General features: G+C 44.3%; 1 protein-coding gene across 1 annotated transcript in view; it reads left to right on the top strand.

The window, feature by feature from the left end:
- KISS1R (KISS1 receptor) overlaps positions 1-18,237 on the top strand; it is a 436,110-nt gene that overhangs the window by 238,925 nt on the left and 178,948 nt on the right. The window contains exon 2 of the mRNA XM_063457370.1: positions 14,965-15,089. Within this exon, the coding sequence (XP_063313440.1) occupies positions 14,965-15,089 (125 nt within the window). The remainder of the gene's footprint in view (positions 1-14,964; positions 15,090-18,237) is intronic.

Raw genomic sequence — 18,237 nt, 5'->3', positions numbered from 1 at the left:
CTTGTGTCATTAAGCGTAAGTCAAGCTTCTGAAGCTGTGTCCTTAAGGGGTTAAAGATATTGGAAATTTGGTACATATATGGTGGAGCTGTCCCTTCCTGTCACTTACCTGATTCCAGGTGCTGGGTCAAGCTCTGTATCGGCTGCTCAATGGGGACATAAGGCGCATGCTCGGCGATTGTCGTTAGGAGTACCCCCATACAAAAGCATTCTATAATGCTTTCCTATGGGATTTTGGGTAACCTTGGATGTCCTCATACATAGCGTGAGGACGTCCAGGGTCAGTTAAGTGACAAAGAGTCGCCTAACCACCCAGAAGTCCCTGTAGTGGGTGTCTGGTATACAACCACTAGAGGTGGAGTTAAACCTGCAAGGCAATTATTGCAGTTTATTGAAAACTGCAATAATTACTATTGCAGGGTTAAGGGACTGAGCTGAAGTGGTCTAGTGTTCCTTACAATAACGAGGAACAAGGAACTTGAAAACGCCTTTTGTTCCAAGAATAAAACTTTTAATCGAGCATACCATTTGATAATGCAAAATGAAGAAAGCCATGTTACAATGCTGCCACCCATCCCATGTGTTCCCTGTTAAGGGTTAATACGAATGTAGGGATATAGAAAAATACCCCTCTCTGTCTCATTAGAGATTTATTTGCCTAAAACTGAAGTAAGAAAGGTGAATTAAAAATTGGAAGCTGGTGGCTTGGAAGCCGAAGAAGATGGCGGCGTAAACCCTGAGCTCCTGACAAGGCACCGCACATTTCCTCGCCTACAGCACCTTATTACCCCGAAAATGGGTAAATCTCACAGGGCATCTAATACCCCCAAACCTGCTGACAATCCCAGAGGCTCCACGCACCCATCCATGCGGCAATTCCTGGTCCCCCCGCCGGACTTAGAATCACAAGCCTCCACAGACTCGGCGGCCTCAGAAGGCCTCCTCCGACCAGCACCGTATACAGCCGACACCCAGCCGGAGTCACAGACAACTGGCCCCGAGACAATGCAGCCGGAATGGCTCGCCATCCTACACAATCTGCCCACTAAACAAGATCTAAAAGCAGCTAACGACGAACTCCGACACTCTATCACCGCGGAGCTCCAGGCCATGCGAGAAGAATGCAGCGGCCTCCGCCAGAGGGTGTCGCATCTCGAAGCGGAATGCGACCACATGGCGTCGGCGCAATCTGCCAACACGGACATCCTAAAGACCAGAACGCTCCAATTACAACAAATCGCAATCCATCTGGAAGACTTAGACAATCGGGGCAGAAGAAATAACATTAGGATTCGAGGGGTGCCGGAGGAACATGATGATACCACCCCGGTTATGCAAACTATCACAGGTATATTCAATACCCTCCTAGGCCGCTCCGCAAAGCTCCCCATAGACATGGCCAGGGCCCACAGAGCTCTCAGACCACGGGGCCCAGCTGGGAGCACACCTAGAGACATTATTTGCTGTGTAACCAACTTTCAACTAAAAGAGGACATTCTCCGGAAAGCGCGGGAGGCTGGTAAGGTGCACGTGGAGGGATCGGAGGTGCAACTGTACCCAGACCTCTCGCCCGCCACGCTGGCATACAGACGGGCCTTACGCCCCTTCACAAGGCAACTACAGGCAAACAAGATACGCTACCGCTGGCGTTTTCCAACCGGGCTCCAGGTCCACACACCTAGAGGCCCGCTAGACATCAGAGAGAAAGCAGACCTAGACGAGGTGGCAAAGGAACTCCAAATAACACCGGCACAACTACAATGGCCGGACCCACTGGCACTATACTCAGTAACACGAGGCCAGGAAAGCCAGGCCGAAGAGAGGCCCACACCGAGAAACACCCGCCAACGAGCGCTAGGCCCACGGGGCCAATAACCAAGTGACACTAAGGCACAGAACCCCTACTACCGCATGAACACGACACGAGACATTATAACAAGAGACATTGCATCCTGAAACCACACTTTTGCAAGTACCGAACTAGCTCACGGAACCTGACCCACGAGACGACCAAGCTATGGCAATTACACTGCCCGGACTTCGACCTACGCTTGCACATCCAAGATGGACCCCACAAGCCAACCACCTTGTTAACAACCCCGCTGGGACAGGGCAATCCACTATGGACTCAGCACCCGAGGACTCTGCCCCAACCCCAGTGGACACCCCTGCCTGCCCAAGCTGTGGACTGTCCAGCGGTGTCCGGAGAAACTGCTCCTAGATCGAGCCACAGAACTGATCGCGCTAGAGCGCAATAGACTGCCGTAAACACTAATAAACGCAAGTACACAGCCTTAACGGCTATACCAATATATGGGAGACTTAGAGGGAGGAACGGGTTGGGATACCGGTTACTCCAAGGCCACACCAGCTCACTTGAATGGGGAACGGAGGGCAGTAGTGGGGGGACAGACCGACCCGGGCAACCGCACCCCCAACGGACCTGTGACGACCTACCCAGGAGCAGGCGGGGAGGCGGGGGCCCGGCTCGCTCGGAAACCCCACAGGGAACACACACACAGGACCACACGCCTACACTCCACCTATACCTGACCGCGACAAAGGGACAGTGGGCAATATACAAGCGGGCTGGGGAGACACGTATAGACTAACCACCCTCACACCAAGCTACAACACCACAGACATAACGGGAAGCGAAGACTAGACACAACGACAACATACCACGGTCACAGAACCGCTTTCGGAAAGCGGAGCGTAACTCCTGACCACCGATCACGACACACATAGACACAGGGGACTTTGCCACTCCGTGATGCCGATTGGAGATAAAAGGTTGCACTAGGCAAGTTGATAACTGTCGTATGTTGATAGAAATGCAATGTTGTATGTATGTTAAAATTGCTCGGCGGAAGCCCTGACACCATGCATGATACACCTAAACAGAGAGCACTGATACCGCCTATGTGTCTCATCTATAGGGGATTGCAAGTTATTCTTAGTAAATTGTTACTTGTTAGAAGATATATGCTAAGCAATGTTAAACGAGTTCAATGTTATAAATGTTATAAATGTTATACAGATGCTCAGACGTCCTAGGCGAGGACACATCAAACCCGACCAAACACCAGACCGAGCCTTGAAGGGAAGACCCAGGGGACTGTCGTGACTGGACCACCCAGACCCGAAAGTAACGACAGGACAGGTAACCCAGGACTGACGGCCTAGGGAAACCACGACCCGCTGAGAAACTTCAGCCTTCCTCCTACTACCCCAAGGGACTGGCGACGTGCCCAAGTGACCGAGACCCAGAGCCGGTACCAGGCTCACACCTCGGATCCACTTGTTCGCCTATACCCTACCGCCACTGAGCGAAGTACCCCCCCCCCCCTCCCCCACTGACCCCACCCCCCCACCCCACCCCACGCACAGTTCAGACCGCGACAACCCGCAACCCACACTGACTAACCGGACCGACGACTCACGGACAGATAGGCATGTCACTCACGCCAGCCGATCTCAAAATCCTATCCATAAATGCCAGAGGGCTAAACAAGCCCGAAAAGAGATCGACAGCACTCAAAGAATTCCACACCTCTAGGGCCTCCATAGTCTACATACAGGAAACTCACTTTAGGGAAGGGGCAAGACCTAAACTACAAGATCACCGATACCCCATGGGCTATTTCAGTAACTATCACGGCAGCAAAACAAGGGGGGTAGCGATCCTACTCCACAAAGGTCTCCCCTTCCAAGAAAAGGAGACTAGGACTGACCCGGAAGGAAGGTTCGTCTTCCTGAAAGGCACGATAGCGGGACAAACCTACACCCTAGCTAACGTCTACGCCCCGAATAGGAGACACCATCAGTTCCTTGCGAAAATCCTACGCACACTCACAAAATTCACCGAAGGCATACTGATCCTAGGAGGCGACTTCAACTTAGCCCTTGACCCGAGATGGGACACGTCATCGGGAACTTCGCACATACCAACACAACAACTGACAGCACTCAGATCACAGCTCACCAAACACAAACTGGTAGACTGCTGGAGGGCCTACCACCCGGATGAGAGGGACTACACCTTCCATTCCCACCCACACAACTCATACACTAGAATAGATTACTTTTTCATGCAGCAATACCACCTCCCACTCACCAAACACACTGAAATAGGCACGGCGACATGGTCAGATCACGCCCCAATCACACTCACGATGACATCACCCCTATTTAGACCCAAGGAAGCCAGGTGGCGCCTGAATGAACACCTCCTCACGGTTCCAGACATTAAGTCAGACATTGGGAAAGTCCTGCGAGAATATTTCACCCTCAACGTGCCGTCCCAAACGACCCCCACGATCACCTGGGAAGCCCATAAAAGCGTAGTAAGGGGCCACTTCATCCAGAAAAGCGCCCACCTTAAAAGACAAAGAGAGGCCGCCATGACATCGATACTAACAGACATACATAAGCTGGACACCTTAAATAAAAACAACCAGACGGACGAACAACTAAGCGACCTACTCAAACTACGCAGGGAACTGTCCACACTACTACAAGCGAAGCACCATAGAGACGCGAGACGCCACAAACTGTTCTTCTCCCTACACGGTAACAAAAGCGGCAGGCTTCTGGCCCGCATGCTGACGAAACGCAGACAAATGACCTACATAGACCGAATTAGAGATACCAATGACACGCTCCAACGCCACCCCTCAAAGATCCAAGAAGCAATAAGAGCTTACTATGCGAAACTCTATACGCTCCCGAGACCACAGACACAACCAGCACACAAACGCCTCCTGGACACCATAAACGAATACTTGGACACACACACACTACCCACACTAGATAAGACAACAGCGGACCACCTAGACGACGAAATCACCCCAGAGGAACTGGCCATGGCCGTTAAGCAGACAAAACCAGGTAGAAGCCCGGGCCCAGACGGCCTACCCTTATGCTACTACAAGACATTTGCAGAAATACTGTACACCCCTCTCCTAGACACGTTCAACGCAATAAAAGAGGGACACCAGTTTACCAAACAATCCTTAGAGGCACATATCACCATCATCCCCAAAGAAGGGAAAGACAGCGAACACTGCAGTAATTATCGACCCATCTCGCTCATAAACAGCGATCTGAAACTACTGGCCAAAATATTGGCTACTAGATTACAAACCCACATACCCATACTGGTACATCCGGACCAAGTGGGGTTTGTGGGGGGGAGAGAAGCCCGAGATAACACCATCCGCACCCTCTCCCTGATACACGCTCACAATCGGCGACCAGAGGGCCTTCTCCTGCTGTCTACGGACGCGGAGAAGGCCTTCGACAGAGTGAACTGGACCTACCTCTTCCAAACCCTCACACGCACTGGACTAGGCCCGGGCATTATGGGGTGGATAAGAGCGCTATACACGCAACCGTCGGCCCGAGTAGTGGTCAATGGAGCGCTAACAGCACCTTTTGACATACACAATGGCACCCGCCAGGGCTGCCCCCTATCGCCAATGCTCTTTGTCCTCGCCCTCGAGCCGTTCTTGGTAGCCATCAGAAACAACCCGGACATTAGCGGAATACCCTTAGGAAAAACACACCACAAAATAGCCGCATATGCCGACGACCTACTATTCTATGTAACCAATCCCGAAATAACACTCCCTAATATCCTTAAGGCCTTCCAAGAATTTGGCAGAATCTCCAACCTAAAGATCAATCTTACAAAATCCTCAATACTAAACATCTCGGTACCCGCACAGAGGGAACGGCCACTACGCCAACACTTTACACTACAATGGGCGAATCAAAAGATCAAATATTTAGGAATCTGGTTAACGCGAACTAGCGGAGACATGTACAGGGAAAAGTTTGTCCCCATCCACACTAAATTCCTGGAGGAAATGCGAGAATGGGCATACCCACATATCTCATGGTTGGGGAGAATTCAGGTAGTCAAGATGAACTTCCTTCCCCGGCTACTATACCTATTTCAGACCATCCCCATGTTGATCCCACGCACATTCTTCGCGTCACTGCGGACAGCCGTGGGTCAATATGTGTGGAATGGTAAAAGACCCAGACTCAAACATACACTTTTGACACAGCCCAAGAACAAAGGGGGACTAGCCCTACCAGACTTCTCCCTCTATTACAAGGCATGCCACCTCTTACGGATTATTGAGTGGACTAAAACTGGGACACGAAAACTGTGGAAACAGGTGGAGACACAAATGATAGGGACTCCCGTCGAGGCCCTACCTTGGCTACCCCCAAGACCACAGACGAAAGGGACGGAAGACCCCACATACACAAGAGCCACTCTCCAGGAATGGCATCGCGCCAAAGGTAGGCACAGCCTAACGACATATCCATCACCCCTACTCCCACTGACACACAACCCAGCTTTCCCCCCTGGAGCGGACCCGAAAGCATTTCGACCGCTGATCCAGGACCCCACACCTAGACTCCGACATGTTTACTCAGCCAGGGGCCTCAGCTCACTCAACGAACTGAGAGCGACCACGGAACACACACTCCTCATGCGCCTGAAACACAGACAAATACAGAGCTATATAGCCACTCTCCCACAAGGGGAGATACTAACGCGCCCCCTCACAGCCTTCGAAGAAATCAGCCTAAACCCAGACCCAATAGCCCATGGGGTATCTGTCATCTACACTATGCTCCTGACACAAACACCAGTGACACAACCGAACTTCAAAGGGAAATGGGAACATGATCTAAACCGCACCTTTACCGAGACTGAATGGGAAAAAATCTGCTATCTGACACACCACTGCTCCACCTACAGCAGAACACAAGAGACGGCATATAAGCTACTGACTAGATGGTACCGCACCCCAACGACACTAAACGCTATAACACCAGATCATTCCCCATTATGTTGGAGATGTGGTAGGGCAAGGGGTACACTGCTACATATTTGGTGGGAGTGTGACAAAATAACCCCGTTTTGGCAGGGCATACACGCAATGACGAAACAATTTTCCGACAACCCCCCCCCCATGAACCCGGCTGAAATGCTACTACACCACACTAGAGTACCCCAATCCAAATACAAAAAAGCAATGACTATACGCATCCTCAACACGGCCAAAGCAATCATCCCACAATACTGGAAAACACCAGTGACACCATCACTAGAGGTATGGTTCACACAGATGGAAGAACTGAGGTCCCAGGAAGACCTCTATCACTCAGCCAAAGACACGCACCAATCATATCTCAACACTTGGACCCACTGGCTATTGTCGACAGCAACCCCGGACTTTAGAGACCGGCTGAGACGCTAGTGAAACTAGGACAGAAAGAGACGGACGCCTACCGACGACCTGACGGCAGACAGACAACAGACGACCCGACGACCTAAACCCTCCCCCTCCCCCCCCCTTCCCCCCCCCCTCCCCCAAGCCCCTGAAGGGACCACAACCAGAGAAGTAAGGACGTACCGCACGCAGAAGACCAGCTAACGGACCACCCTGAGTAAACCACCGACATGGGTATCGCACCTACCGACGCACTAGGCATAGTAGGGCCACAAACCAGTACACAGATAGAACTAGACATACAGAAACCCTACTACAAGAGAGACAGGGAACCCAACACAGGACCGTAAGGAAATACCAGAACTACATCACTCCTTCCCCCCCCCCCTCCCCCACACGGTAATCAGACAATCGAATTAGAGCATCAAAAGGATCTGCGAATCCGTTTTCAACAGGGGGCCTGCGAGCCCGTATATCGACTATATGTGTTAACGTTGACTACTTTACAACCGGCCGCCACAAGGCACGGTACCTACTTACTAATAAGACATGCCTGTATTCGGAGACCTGCGAGTCCCACACTGTTACCTTATGCTACTTTCTAATATTGAAATACCACTCCATATTTTGAAAAACCAATAAAAATATATTTACAAAAAAAAAAAAAAATTGGAAGCTAAGAAAAACAAATAAGTGGTATTTCTTGATAAATAAATAAGAATCCTTAATGAGCATAGTGGATCATTAATAATTGCATTTTGGTTAGACTGAATATTTCTTTTGTTTATGTACTGAGGATAGGCAAAACTGTGTAGATAGGCGATATTAAAGATGTTTAAATATCAATATATTATCTTCACTAATTATACGTGTAATCTGATTGATAAATATAATCTTCGATTAAGGAAGAGAAAAGATAAATGAATAGGAAGAATACAATTATGGATGGGCATGTAGGAGGAAAAGGTAAAAGAAACCAAAAATAAGTGCAGATGGTAAAAAACTTTTGTCTTGCGCTGTAATAAATTACACTTACAAAAATGTAGTGATATATAAGCGTATCACAAGATGTATTCCTCCACCATCCTCCTCCAATCGTATAAGTAAGGAGATGAAGAATATAAGGGATATCATTTCAAGCGTAAAATCTATTTATTAAAGCCAAAATTAAAATAACAAACAGTAACAAGATAAAAATAATAATCTAAACACTCTCACTACAAAAGCCCAACCCTACGCGTTTCGTCTGTTTCAACCGAACTTCCTCAGGGGTAATAACTTCAGGAATCTCCCGTGCAGTGTGATCCTTCCTTCCTCCGGCGTCATTTTAAATCACCGGGTGAGGCTCCCGCCTTCCCCAACCACCTATCGTCAGCAGGGAAATCAGCTGTATTTCATCTGTGGAAATAGCGTTCCAAGCCTCGTTTTCATGTGCCGTCCTTCCTTCTGCGCATGTGCACAGAACGGCATATTTCTTTCATCGCCGGGAGATCAAAATAAAACTAAGAGTCCTTATATCTCATTTTGTAATGTCCCAACGTAGTAGATCCAAAAAATGGAACAGACATAGATAAAAAAAGATGTAAATTACACATATTGAATTTCTATTGTCACAAAATGCAGAACGTGCTTCCACTGTCCCAACTGAATTATTATATGTCTAAAAGATCACCCAAGTGACTTCAAGAATTTAAAAAACTAATACATAGCTTCATATCACATAGTAAATATCACAACTAATACAAATATTTTCTAAATATTATCTAAAAGACCACCCAAATTCAAATCTTAAAGGAGACCTCAGCAAATTGATCTTAAAAGTTATACTCTAGGGGGGGCGGGGCCTGACCAGCACGGAAGGTAGACGTGCCTAAACAGAGCTCCTCAATCAATAGGGCAAAACACGACTTTTTAGCCATAAAAACCTATGAAAAGACTACCCTAAAAATATAATCTGATCCATGAATGGGCACTGAACCCACCTTGCAGCCTGTGACCGCACTGAGACCGGCTGGCAGACCGACTTGCGCCATGAGGCCCGGCGACCGTAGAGCGGGAGAGGCGGCCGATCTCCCGGTCCGGAGCCGTGTGATGCCGACACAACGCAAGCAGGTACCCCGTTACTCCCCCTCCTGGACCGTCGGGGGTGATCGCGGTCCACACCAGAGAGACACTACAAGTCCGGAACGGGTGCAAAGGGGGTCGGAGTGGGGACGCAAGCAACACGATGCCGCACCCAACATGGCGGACGCCACATGTTCCCCCGAGCCTACGGACCCACAGCATGAGACCCGGCAGAGACTAGAGGCAATATTCTACGACTTCTGGCGTAAGCTGGAGGCCAAATTGAAGCAGACAGCCCCACCACGGAAAAACAAGTGCAATATAGACAACAAGCATGGAGCCCCTGAGAGGGCTGCCGACCTGCAACCCGAACGGGGCAATGTGGGCCTACCAGCACAAGAGCAGAAGAAAACCTGTGAGCATACCTTAAAATTCAAATCGACACTCACCGTCAAAAAGGTGTACAAAGCTGCCGTCCCGACTACCCGGCATCCTTCTGGGCTGGGAGCTCACCAGGGGTTTACCCCATGCCGTCCATACACCCGTGGGGACGCCCGAGACGGGGAGAACCCGCGGGCCCCCGAGCCGACCACTGTGTTTGGGAGGCTCCATGGACACAAGGCGAGGGCTCTCGCTAAGGCCCGGAGCCAGAAAGCCGGGAAATCCAGTCACACCGAGAACACCCGAACAGCACGGCGAGACCATCACCGCACGCCAAACCTCCCTCCTCCCAGAAGAAAGTGCACTCAGACCACAGCCAGGAGAAGCACTACCAACCTGTGGACATCACCTCTGGGCACCGCTTATGCCCCACTTGTAGACACCATGAGAATACCGACTAGGGGAGTCGGCTGACTTTCGGTAACAAACTGGGGACTAGCCTGCTGCCCTATCACTAATTCACACAGTTTTTGGGGTGTGCACTTTTATATTTTTACACCTTGAGATAGGCAAACAGCAAACTCTTAAAATGCTCCTCATTGTTTAATCAAATATGTTTAGTTTTGCATTTTTCACCTTTTTTCTTTTTCAACTTTTTTCGCAACCTGATAAAATAAAAAGTTATTATACCCACCAGACATGTTCCCAGATAGCCTATCACCTGCCGATTTCACGCTGACAAGCCTGACTCTCAGGCGGGTTCACTGTTTCCTCTTCCTATCGTATACCCCTGTCTAATAAGCGTGTAGTATACCCCGCTTGCATAACTGTTCACACTGTCAGGCACCCTACCATGCCTCATACTCTGCGACTTTTTAATATTTGTACTTCACCGACTGTACCATCAGCAATGTATACCACACCTGTTTCGAGGTTTGGTACACCTTAAGCTTATATAAGCCTTCACTGCTCTCTCGACTCTGTATACTGTTTGTTATATACTAAAATGTCTCTCTAGCTACTCACGTACGCAATCTAGGGTTCATAGTCTGAGTAACCACTCAATCTTTAAAACAACTTAGCACTGCTCTCTAATACTTTGGGATGTTTACTCCTTTTATTAATCTGTTAACTGCACTCTTATAATCGAACAAACGTTAGCCAGATCCTCGATACGTACTCTACAGTTAAGCGAAGTAGTTTCTTATATATTTCATTAATGCTACGATGAATATGCTGATTTGTTTGCACCTACAAAATTTAAAATGTGCCCGATTAATATATGTCACAACATGTATTGCAAATTGAAATTACCCATACCTTGACACCGCTGTTGTGGCGACCAAGGCTGTTTGTCAATTCTTGTGCACAATAAAAATAAAGAATTAAAAAAAAAAAAAAAGTTATACTCTAAACTCCTCTAAATGGAAAGAGAGACCCTATAGGAATTAAAAAATATATTAAAAAATATCTAAAAAATTATATATAAAACCTACAAACAAAAAACAAAGAATGGTACAAAAATGGTACAAAAAACTTTATAAAATCTTAATAAAAAAGTACCATAGGCAAAAGAGGAAAAAAACTATTTTAAGAAACACACCAAATCAAAATCCACGTTCGAGCCTCGAGGTTGCATGGTCTTTAACTTATGTATCCAGAAGCCTTCTCTTTTTCTTAATTTCAGCATTAAATCACCTCCTCTCTCATCTAAATGTACTTGCTCTATTGCTACAAAATTTATATCATTTCTGAAAAAGGGGCATTTATTGCAGTGTTCTGGAACTGAATGTGTGACAACGTTCTTACGTATGTTGTTATACTGTTGATCTTACTCTCTATGTGGAAAATAATCAAATTAAAACTAAAACTTTTTTTTAAAAAGACAGACACAAATAGCTACATAGAGAAAAATAGTAGCCACTATCCAAAATGGCTGACGGGAGTGCCCAAGAGTCAGTTTACTCGTATTCGGAGAAATTGCACAGATAAGGAGATGTTTTTTGCTCAAAGTGGAATACTTAAAGATAGATTTTTAGAAAAGGGTTACTCCAAAGATTTCTTGGATGTAGAGATTGATAAAATAGGACAAAAGGAGAGAGAAAGCCTTTTGAAAGAAAATAATTGTACTAGAAGTAATCCAGGTTATGAATTTGCTTTCAATACACAATACAACTCTAAAGCTTTCGACATTCAAAGAATTGTAAAAAAACATTGGTCATTGCTCTTGGAGGATGATTTTCTTAAGACGAAAATCCCCACTAATCCCAAAATGATTTTTAAGAGAGGGAATAATCTAAAAAATATTTTGGCCCCAAGTACTTTTCGTATGAGGAAAAGAGCAATCGTCTATACAAGGGGTAGGCAACCTTTGGCACTCCAAATGTTTTGGATCTACCACAATGCTCCTACAGACATAATGCAGGTAAAATCATCAAGGGAGATGTAGACCACAATATTTGGAGTGCTGAAGTTAGTCTATCTCTGGAATATACGAGAGGAGGAATGGTTTATCCTGTTTGAATTGAAAAACCAATGACATACCAAAATTGGTACATTTGTAATAAAATTCTTAATAAATTCTTTATTTAAATTCAAGTATAAGAAAGTATATTACTAAACATATGAACCAACGGGTTGTTTAGAAGATTTAAATATCATAGGAAACAAAAGGTACATCATACAAATTACAGTGCTTCCAAACCCAACACATGTCTGGCATGCTATGGCATACCAAGGGCACAGCAGTTACAATAATAACTACATTTAAACCAGAAAAATAAATAAAGTAAAATATTCACAAAATCTCTATGACATGTAACAAATACAAAAACTATACTAATAGAAGAAAAGGCATTAGTATAAAGAAGACCCACGAAGTAGATAGGACGCAAGACAAAAGAAAGAGGTTGGAAATAATAAAACTATCACGTGATGGACAGCCTGATCTGCCTGAATTGTTTTGCGAAAGCCGTAAGTTCACACCACCTCATGTTTTGTCAGGCTAAGAGAATAAGTGCTATGAGATACTGCTTGCAATGTATTTTGTAGGTTAATTAAGTTAAATTCTGTTCTGCAAGTGGCCACCTGATCTTCGAGCTCCAAATCTACTAAAGTTGTAATTGCTTATTATCTACTACAGCAAAGGGATGTGATAATGAAATCACAGATTGCTCTGAAGTGACAGTGGGTCCAGTTATATACCTTGCTAATCAAGATAACCTTTTGTTGTCAGGGTGGACTTCCACAGGGGAAGGGTGGCAGAGACACATTAATGAATCACTTTGTAGCTAGTTCTTTCATTTGTGTTCTATATGTGTTCTGCCCAATTTTGGAGTCTCTAAAATAAATGCACAATATGTTTACATGTATGTTGTGATCTATATATGCTGGCTGTTTCTACAATAAACTGAGTTATTGTGAGTTGCCAAGAAGGAGCATTTTGTCTCTTCCTTGAGGTCTCCCAGGTGTATTACATGTATTGTTCTCTATAGAATAGTTACTCATAGAGTATTGCCAGAGGACTAGATATAAAGAATATCATATAGTAACCAGATACCAGTAGAGAATATCCTGCATTGTCAAAGCATACGCTATGAAAGCTGAGTCCTAGCATTTAGTGAAGCAGTTAGTGGTACAGATTGGGTAAAAGAAACCCACAGATGACAGCGTGCCTGAACTGGTACATCTTCAGTGCCATAATGGGAACAAGTTCTCCCATTTTTACCATATCTTAGATAAGGACTGCAATTAATTTTGAACTAAGTTTATCCATTAATTGCTTATTCCTGTTGCCAGGGCTCTTTGTGCAATTAATTGTATTAAACAAATAATATTATTGAGCGGTTTCTGTAAGCATAAGGGAAAGCCATCTAAACAACATAAAAGACCACTGACCAGGATCAAAAGGTCTATGGAATATATTACATGACAAGGCTCTGATATTCTCACAAAATTCGGTCATATGAGGACAATCTCACCACATGTGTTTATATTTGTTGTTGTATATGTGTTTCTTTAATGCCACTTTGCCTCCAACAAAGATCCAATAAAAACATTCCCCATTTTATACAACTTTAAATTAGTCAATGTGTAAAAATCTATACAGACTCTGTTAAAACCATCTCTTCAGGCAGCGAGTTTCACATCTTTATTGCTCTTACGGTAAAAGAACCCTTTGCCTCAGACTAAATCTCTATTCTTTCAGAGTAAATAGTTGACCACATATCCTGAATAGATTTCCAGGCAATGGTTTGTCTTGAGTATATTTGCAATGTTATCATATCTGATGGGATATTTTTCTAAACTAAATTTAAATGTTAGTTTTTCTTCAAAACTAAAAATAGGGTTCTTAACTGAATGTGGTTAAAGTACTGAAGTACTAAAAACGCAGACCGCTGTACTGTTGAAACGTAAGCTCTGCAAGCTGTACGATGCAGGATTGCTTTTAATAGATATGTGGCGAATAAATAAAGAATAGGATTCAAAAAACTTATTTGGTCTGTGCTTTTTTGCTTATTTTCATATTGAAGATGTGGTTTTGCCATTGATATATGAAAATTATATTTTTTATCCTTTGAATTAATGATTCATTTGCATGCAATTCCTTACTGGTCATTGCTGATTGACTTTGGACATTTTTGCCTAGCTAGTTTGTTGTCTATAACTATTCCCAAAGCCTTCTCGTTTGTTGCTTTCCCTAACTCACTACCATTTATAGTGTAAGTTACTTGTGCATTCCTCACCCTGAAGTGTACAACTTTGCATTTTTGTACATTACATTTTATTTAGTATTCCATTTTGCAAAGTCATTTTTTCAATAACTTTTAAAGTTGTGTTAACTTTACAATGTAGCCTCTAGTTGAGCACGGAATAAACAGGTCAAAAATAACATATAAAACACTTTCCTGAATTCTTTTTTTGAAGTTTGCTTCTCTGTCAAATCTCCAAAATACGCTATCTTCATTGAGTGCTTTTGTGTTGCTAAATATAGAAAAGGCAAGAACCAGTGACACTTTGAGAAGGAAGAAAGCATGTTATTTTGTATAAAGATAATTGATCAAAGACTCTCAGAGTTTGAACAATGCTGATGATGGAACAAAGTGTTTGATAATGAAACTGTGTTGTTTTTTTCGCCCTTTCCAGTAAATATTTAGCATAAGTTGCAAATGTCTAAAATACTGCTAACACTAAAGATAGCATTACAGTCATACATGTATCTTGATTATTAAATGAAAGCAAATTTCTCCTTTTTTTCCCTACAGCCAATTTGGCAACTACAGATATAATATTTCTGGTGTCCTGTGTACCCTTCACAGCAGCTTTGTATCCCCTTCCGGGATGGATATTTGGAGAATTTATGTGCAAGTTTGTCAACTATATCCAACAAGTGAGTACATGATCCATCCATGTAGTTTAGTTTTTTCTATATCACTTAAGAATATCTACCAGGTCATCATATGCCATATTTTTAATGAAGTATATCTAAAGATGCAGAATGGGGACTGATCCAAGAAAAATAAATATTTTCATAGAATTTATGAATTCTGTTAGAGGACTAGGGAGACCACAAAAACTTTTAAGGGCTCTACATCCAACTCAATGGCAGCCATTGCTGCAACTTTGTTTAAGATGTTTCTTAGAATAAGTTTTTCTTATTAATTCAATAATAGTTCCATAGGATTACATCTAGGCATAAATATAATAAGGGTCCTTCACCAATTGCCTTGTAAGAAATAGGAGCACCAGATAAGGCACGTGCCTGCTCTACCACTAATGTGGATCCCATGTTGTCACAGATGCAGCTGCTGGGATCAGTCCTCACTGATTTTCATGCACCTAGTTCTGTGGATGGAGCTGGGACATGATGTTTTCCCAGCCCTGGCAACAGTACAGAGTGGCAGTTGGTTCCCAGTAGCAGTCAATGTAAGAACTGGGAGGCCAGGTGAAATTTTGGGTGGGAAAAAAAAGTCAAAATAACAAAATTAAATATATGTGTGTGTATATATGGGTATATGTGTTTATATGTATGTATATAAGGATGGTTAGATAGACATAAAACAAAAATGTTGGTTGTGATTTATTAAAATCAAAATGAACACGGTTGTTTACTAAAAACAAATTTTGTCCAGATGGAATTCCAACTGGAATGGCAATTCTTATATTTACTAAAGCTGCAAACAGGATTTACAGAAAACACCCAGGTGCATTTGGTATCCAGATTAAAGTCAGTTATTTTGCATCTAAGCCTTATACAAAGTATAGGAGTGGAAGATTTATAAAACACTAGTTTTAACAAAATTTGGTACAGAATGCATCTGCCAGAGTGTGCGTTGTAAAATTATTGTTCACTTGGTTTTTGCAAGCAACCAATAATTTTATGTACTATTTGTAGCCAGTAGACATAAATGACCTTTCTTCAAGAAAACAATGTAACATTTTCTTTTTATTCAAACCCCTGGAAACAAGGGTGTTAAGTGTAAATATCCCTGGCTGGTTATCTCCGCCAAGGCCACTACCGAGCTGGAACAGGGGAAAACCTCAATGCTTCAGCCCCAGTCGCTGTGACTTGACTGGGGTCCTCCTGGAGCCTCTCCGCCCTGGAACAGGATAGGGTACTAGCTCTATTCCCTCCCATTGACTGGATGACACACTGCTAACACTAAAGGTAGCATTGCACTAATACATGTATCTCGATTACTAAATGAAAGCAAATAATCTCTTTTTTTCCCCCACAGCCAATTTGGCAGCTACAGATATAATATTTCTGGTGTCCTGTATACCCTTCACAGCAGCTTTGTATCCCCTTCCTAGGTGGAAATTTGGAGAATTTGTGCAAGGACTTTCCCCACTGAATCCTCCATGAGCTGGAACAATGTGCTGAGCAGTGTATATAGCCCTTCCCCTCCCAGTAACTAGACGGCACATAGTTCTGGGAGTACAACTGATTTTAAGGAGCCAAACTTGGTCTTTTATGCACAGACCCCAGCAGGGGGTCTCCATTGTATTCAGCACAAGTCCCTCCCAATAATATCTGGGCCTAAGAGATAATTGCGTTAAAGACGGGTAAGCTAATTATCTCCCAGGAACAGAGAGCCAAACACAAAAATATAAAAACATAAAAGTACCCCAAAACATAATAAAAAAATTATTACAACAAATAATACATCTTTAAATAGCCTTGATCTGAGCGCCCAAGTTCTCCAAATAGTATTGAGGTCTATTCAGTGTAGGGAAACGCCACCGTGTTAAAGTTCTGACCCGCCGCACACGTGGTCCTATGCCCAAAATAGTTCCAGGGTGCTTGGTGCTTTTGCTGGTCAACTTTCAGTAGCTCCTGCAGCCGCAATATGGGGTGCTCCACTTGGCTTTCAGGTCGCATTTGTTCCACTTAGTCTCAGGCACCTTCACTCCAAAAAGCACTCTCCTGTTGGTTTTAAACTACAAACCAAGTTGTCCAGGAACCGCACGGCCACCTCATGCAAAAAATAGTTCTATAACATTCTCAGCTAAGTCCCGCTGAGGTGACCGGGAACCCATGAAGTCCTCATGCCGAAATTAGTTCCATAGCGATCGCAGCTAAGTATCACTGACGACAATTTGTGGGTTTGGTTCATGCGCATGGCTGCCAGAGAGCTAGCGTTCGCTTCCATTCGCATGAAGGGAAAGTACCGAACCAGGATCACCTAGGGAAAGCTGCTAATGGTAGCTGGGCAGAGTAACTCCTAAATGGTGTCCCAGACTTGGACCATAGTTGGTGGTCAAGAGGCCGGCTTCCAAACTCCTCCAGGAGTCCATGGAAAATGTACATGGGAAGGAGCATTTGCCACACTTCAAATCAGTAATTCCCTGTAACAGTCTCCACCATGATGTAAAAGTGGTACATGATCTATGCTAAAGAATATCAGCATAGGGAGCGTGTATCCTGCTTGTAGGAAGTGCCTCTCTACTTACTGGGCTAAATTGCCATTTTTAGCTGCTGTCCTAATACCGACATATTACCAACTCACACATACATCGGAGTTTATACCCCACATATTGAGTTTTGCAAATGATTTTGTGTCAAATCCTGAACTCCTTGTCCATGTAGGGATGGTAGAATGTCTATCCTGGGTTCATATAGCTACTGGTTTTGCACCTCAAGAATCTAGAGCACCCAGTCCTTCTGGATGTGGATGGCTTCTACTTGGATTGATTGGACAGAAGGATGAATTCTATTTATAACTGATAAAGGGAGGGCTTTTGAATATTTGTAGAAGAGACAAATCACTCCTCACAATATTCTACTTGTCTTGAATGATATTGGACACCTGTCAGGATGCTGTAATATATGTTCGGTGGGAGCCTGAGTGGGTGCTCATTAAACAGTCTCACGTTCTCATAGCCCCAAAACAAAAACTTTCATCAGGCCTAATTCTACTTCATATAATACAAATATGGAATTATTCTATATAGCACATAAAAAAAGAGACATCGGTCATAAAGAGTCAATCAGTATTGAGGATGGAAGCTTGTGGTGTGTAATGTATTCCTTTTAT

Source organism: Pelobates fuscus, chromosome 5 (assembly GCF_036172605.1).
Source record: "Pelobates fuscus isolate aPelFus1 chromosome 5, aPelFus1.pri, whole genome shotgun sequence".
Taxonomy (NCBI): domain Eukaryota; kingdom Metazoa; phylum Chordata; class Amphibia; order Anura; family Pelobatidae; genus Pelobates; species Pelobates fuscus.
This window is presented reverse-complemented; position numbering and strand designations above follow the sequence as displayed.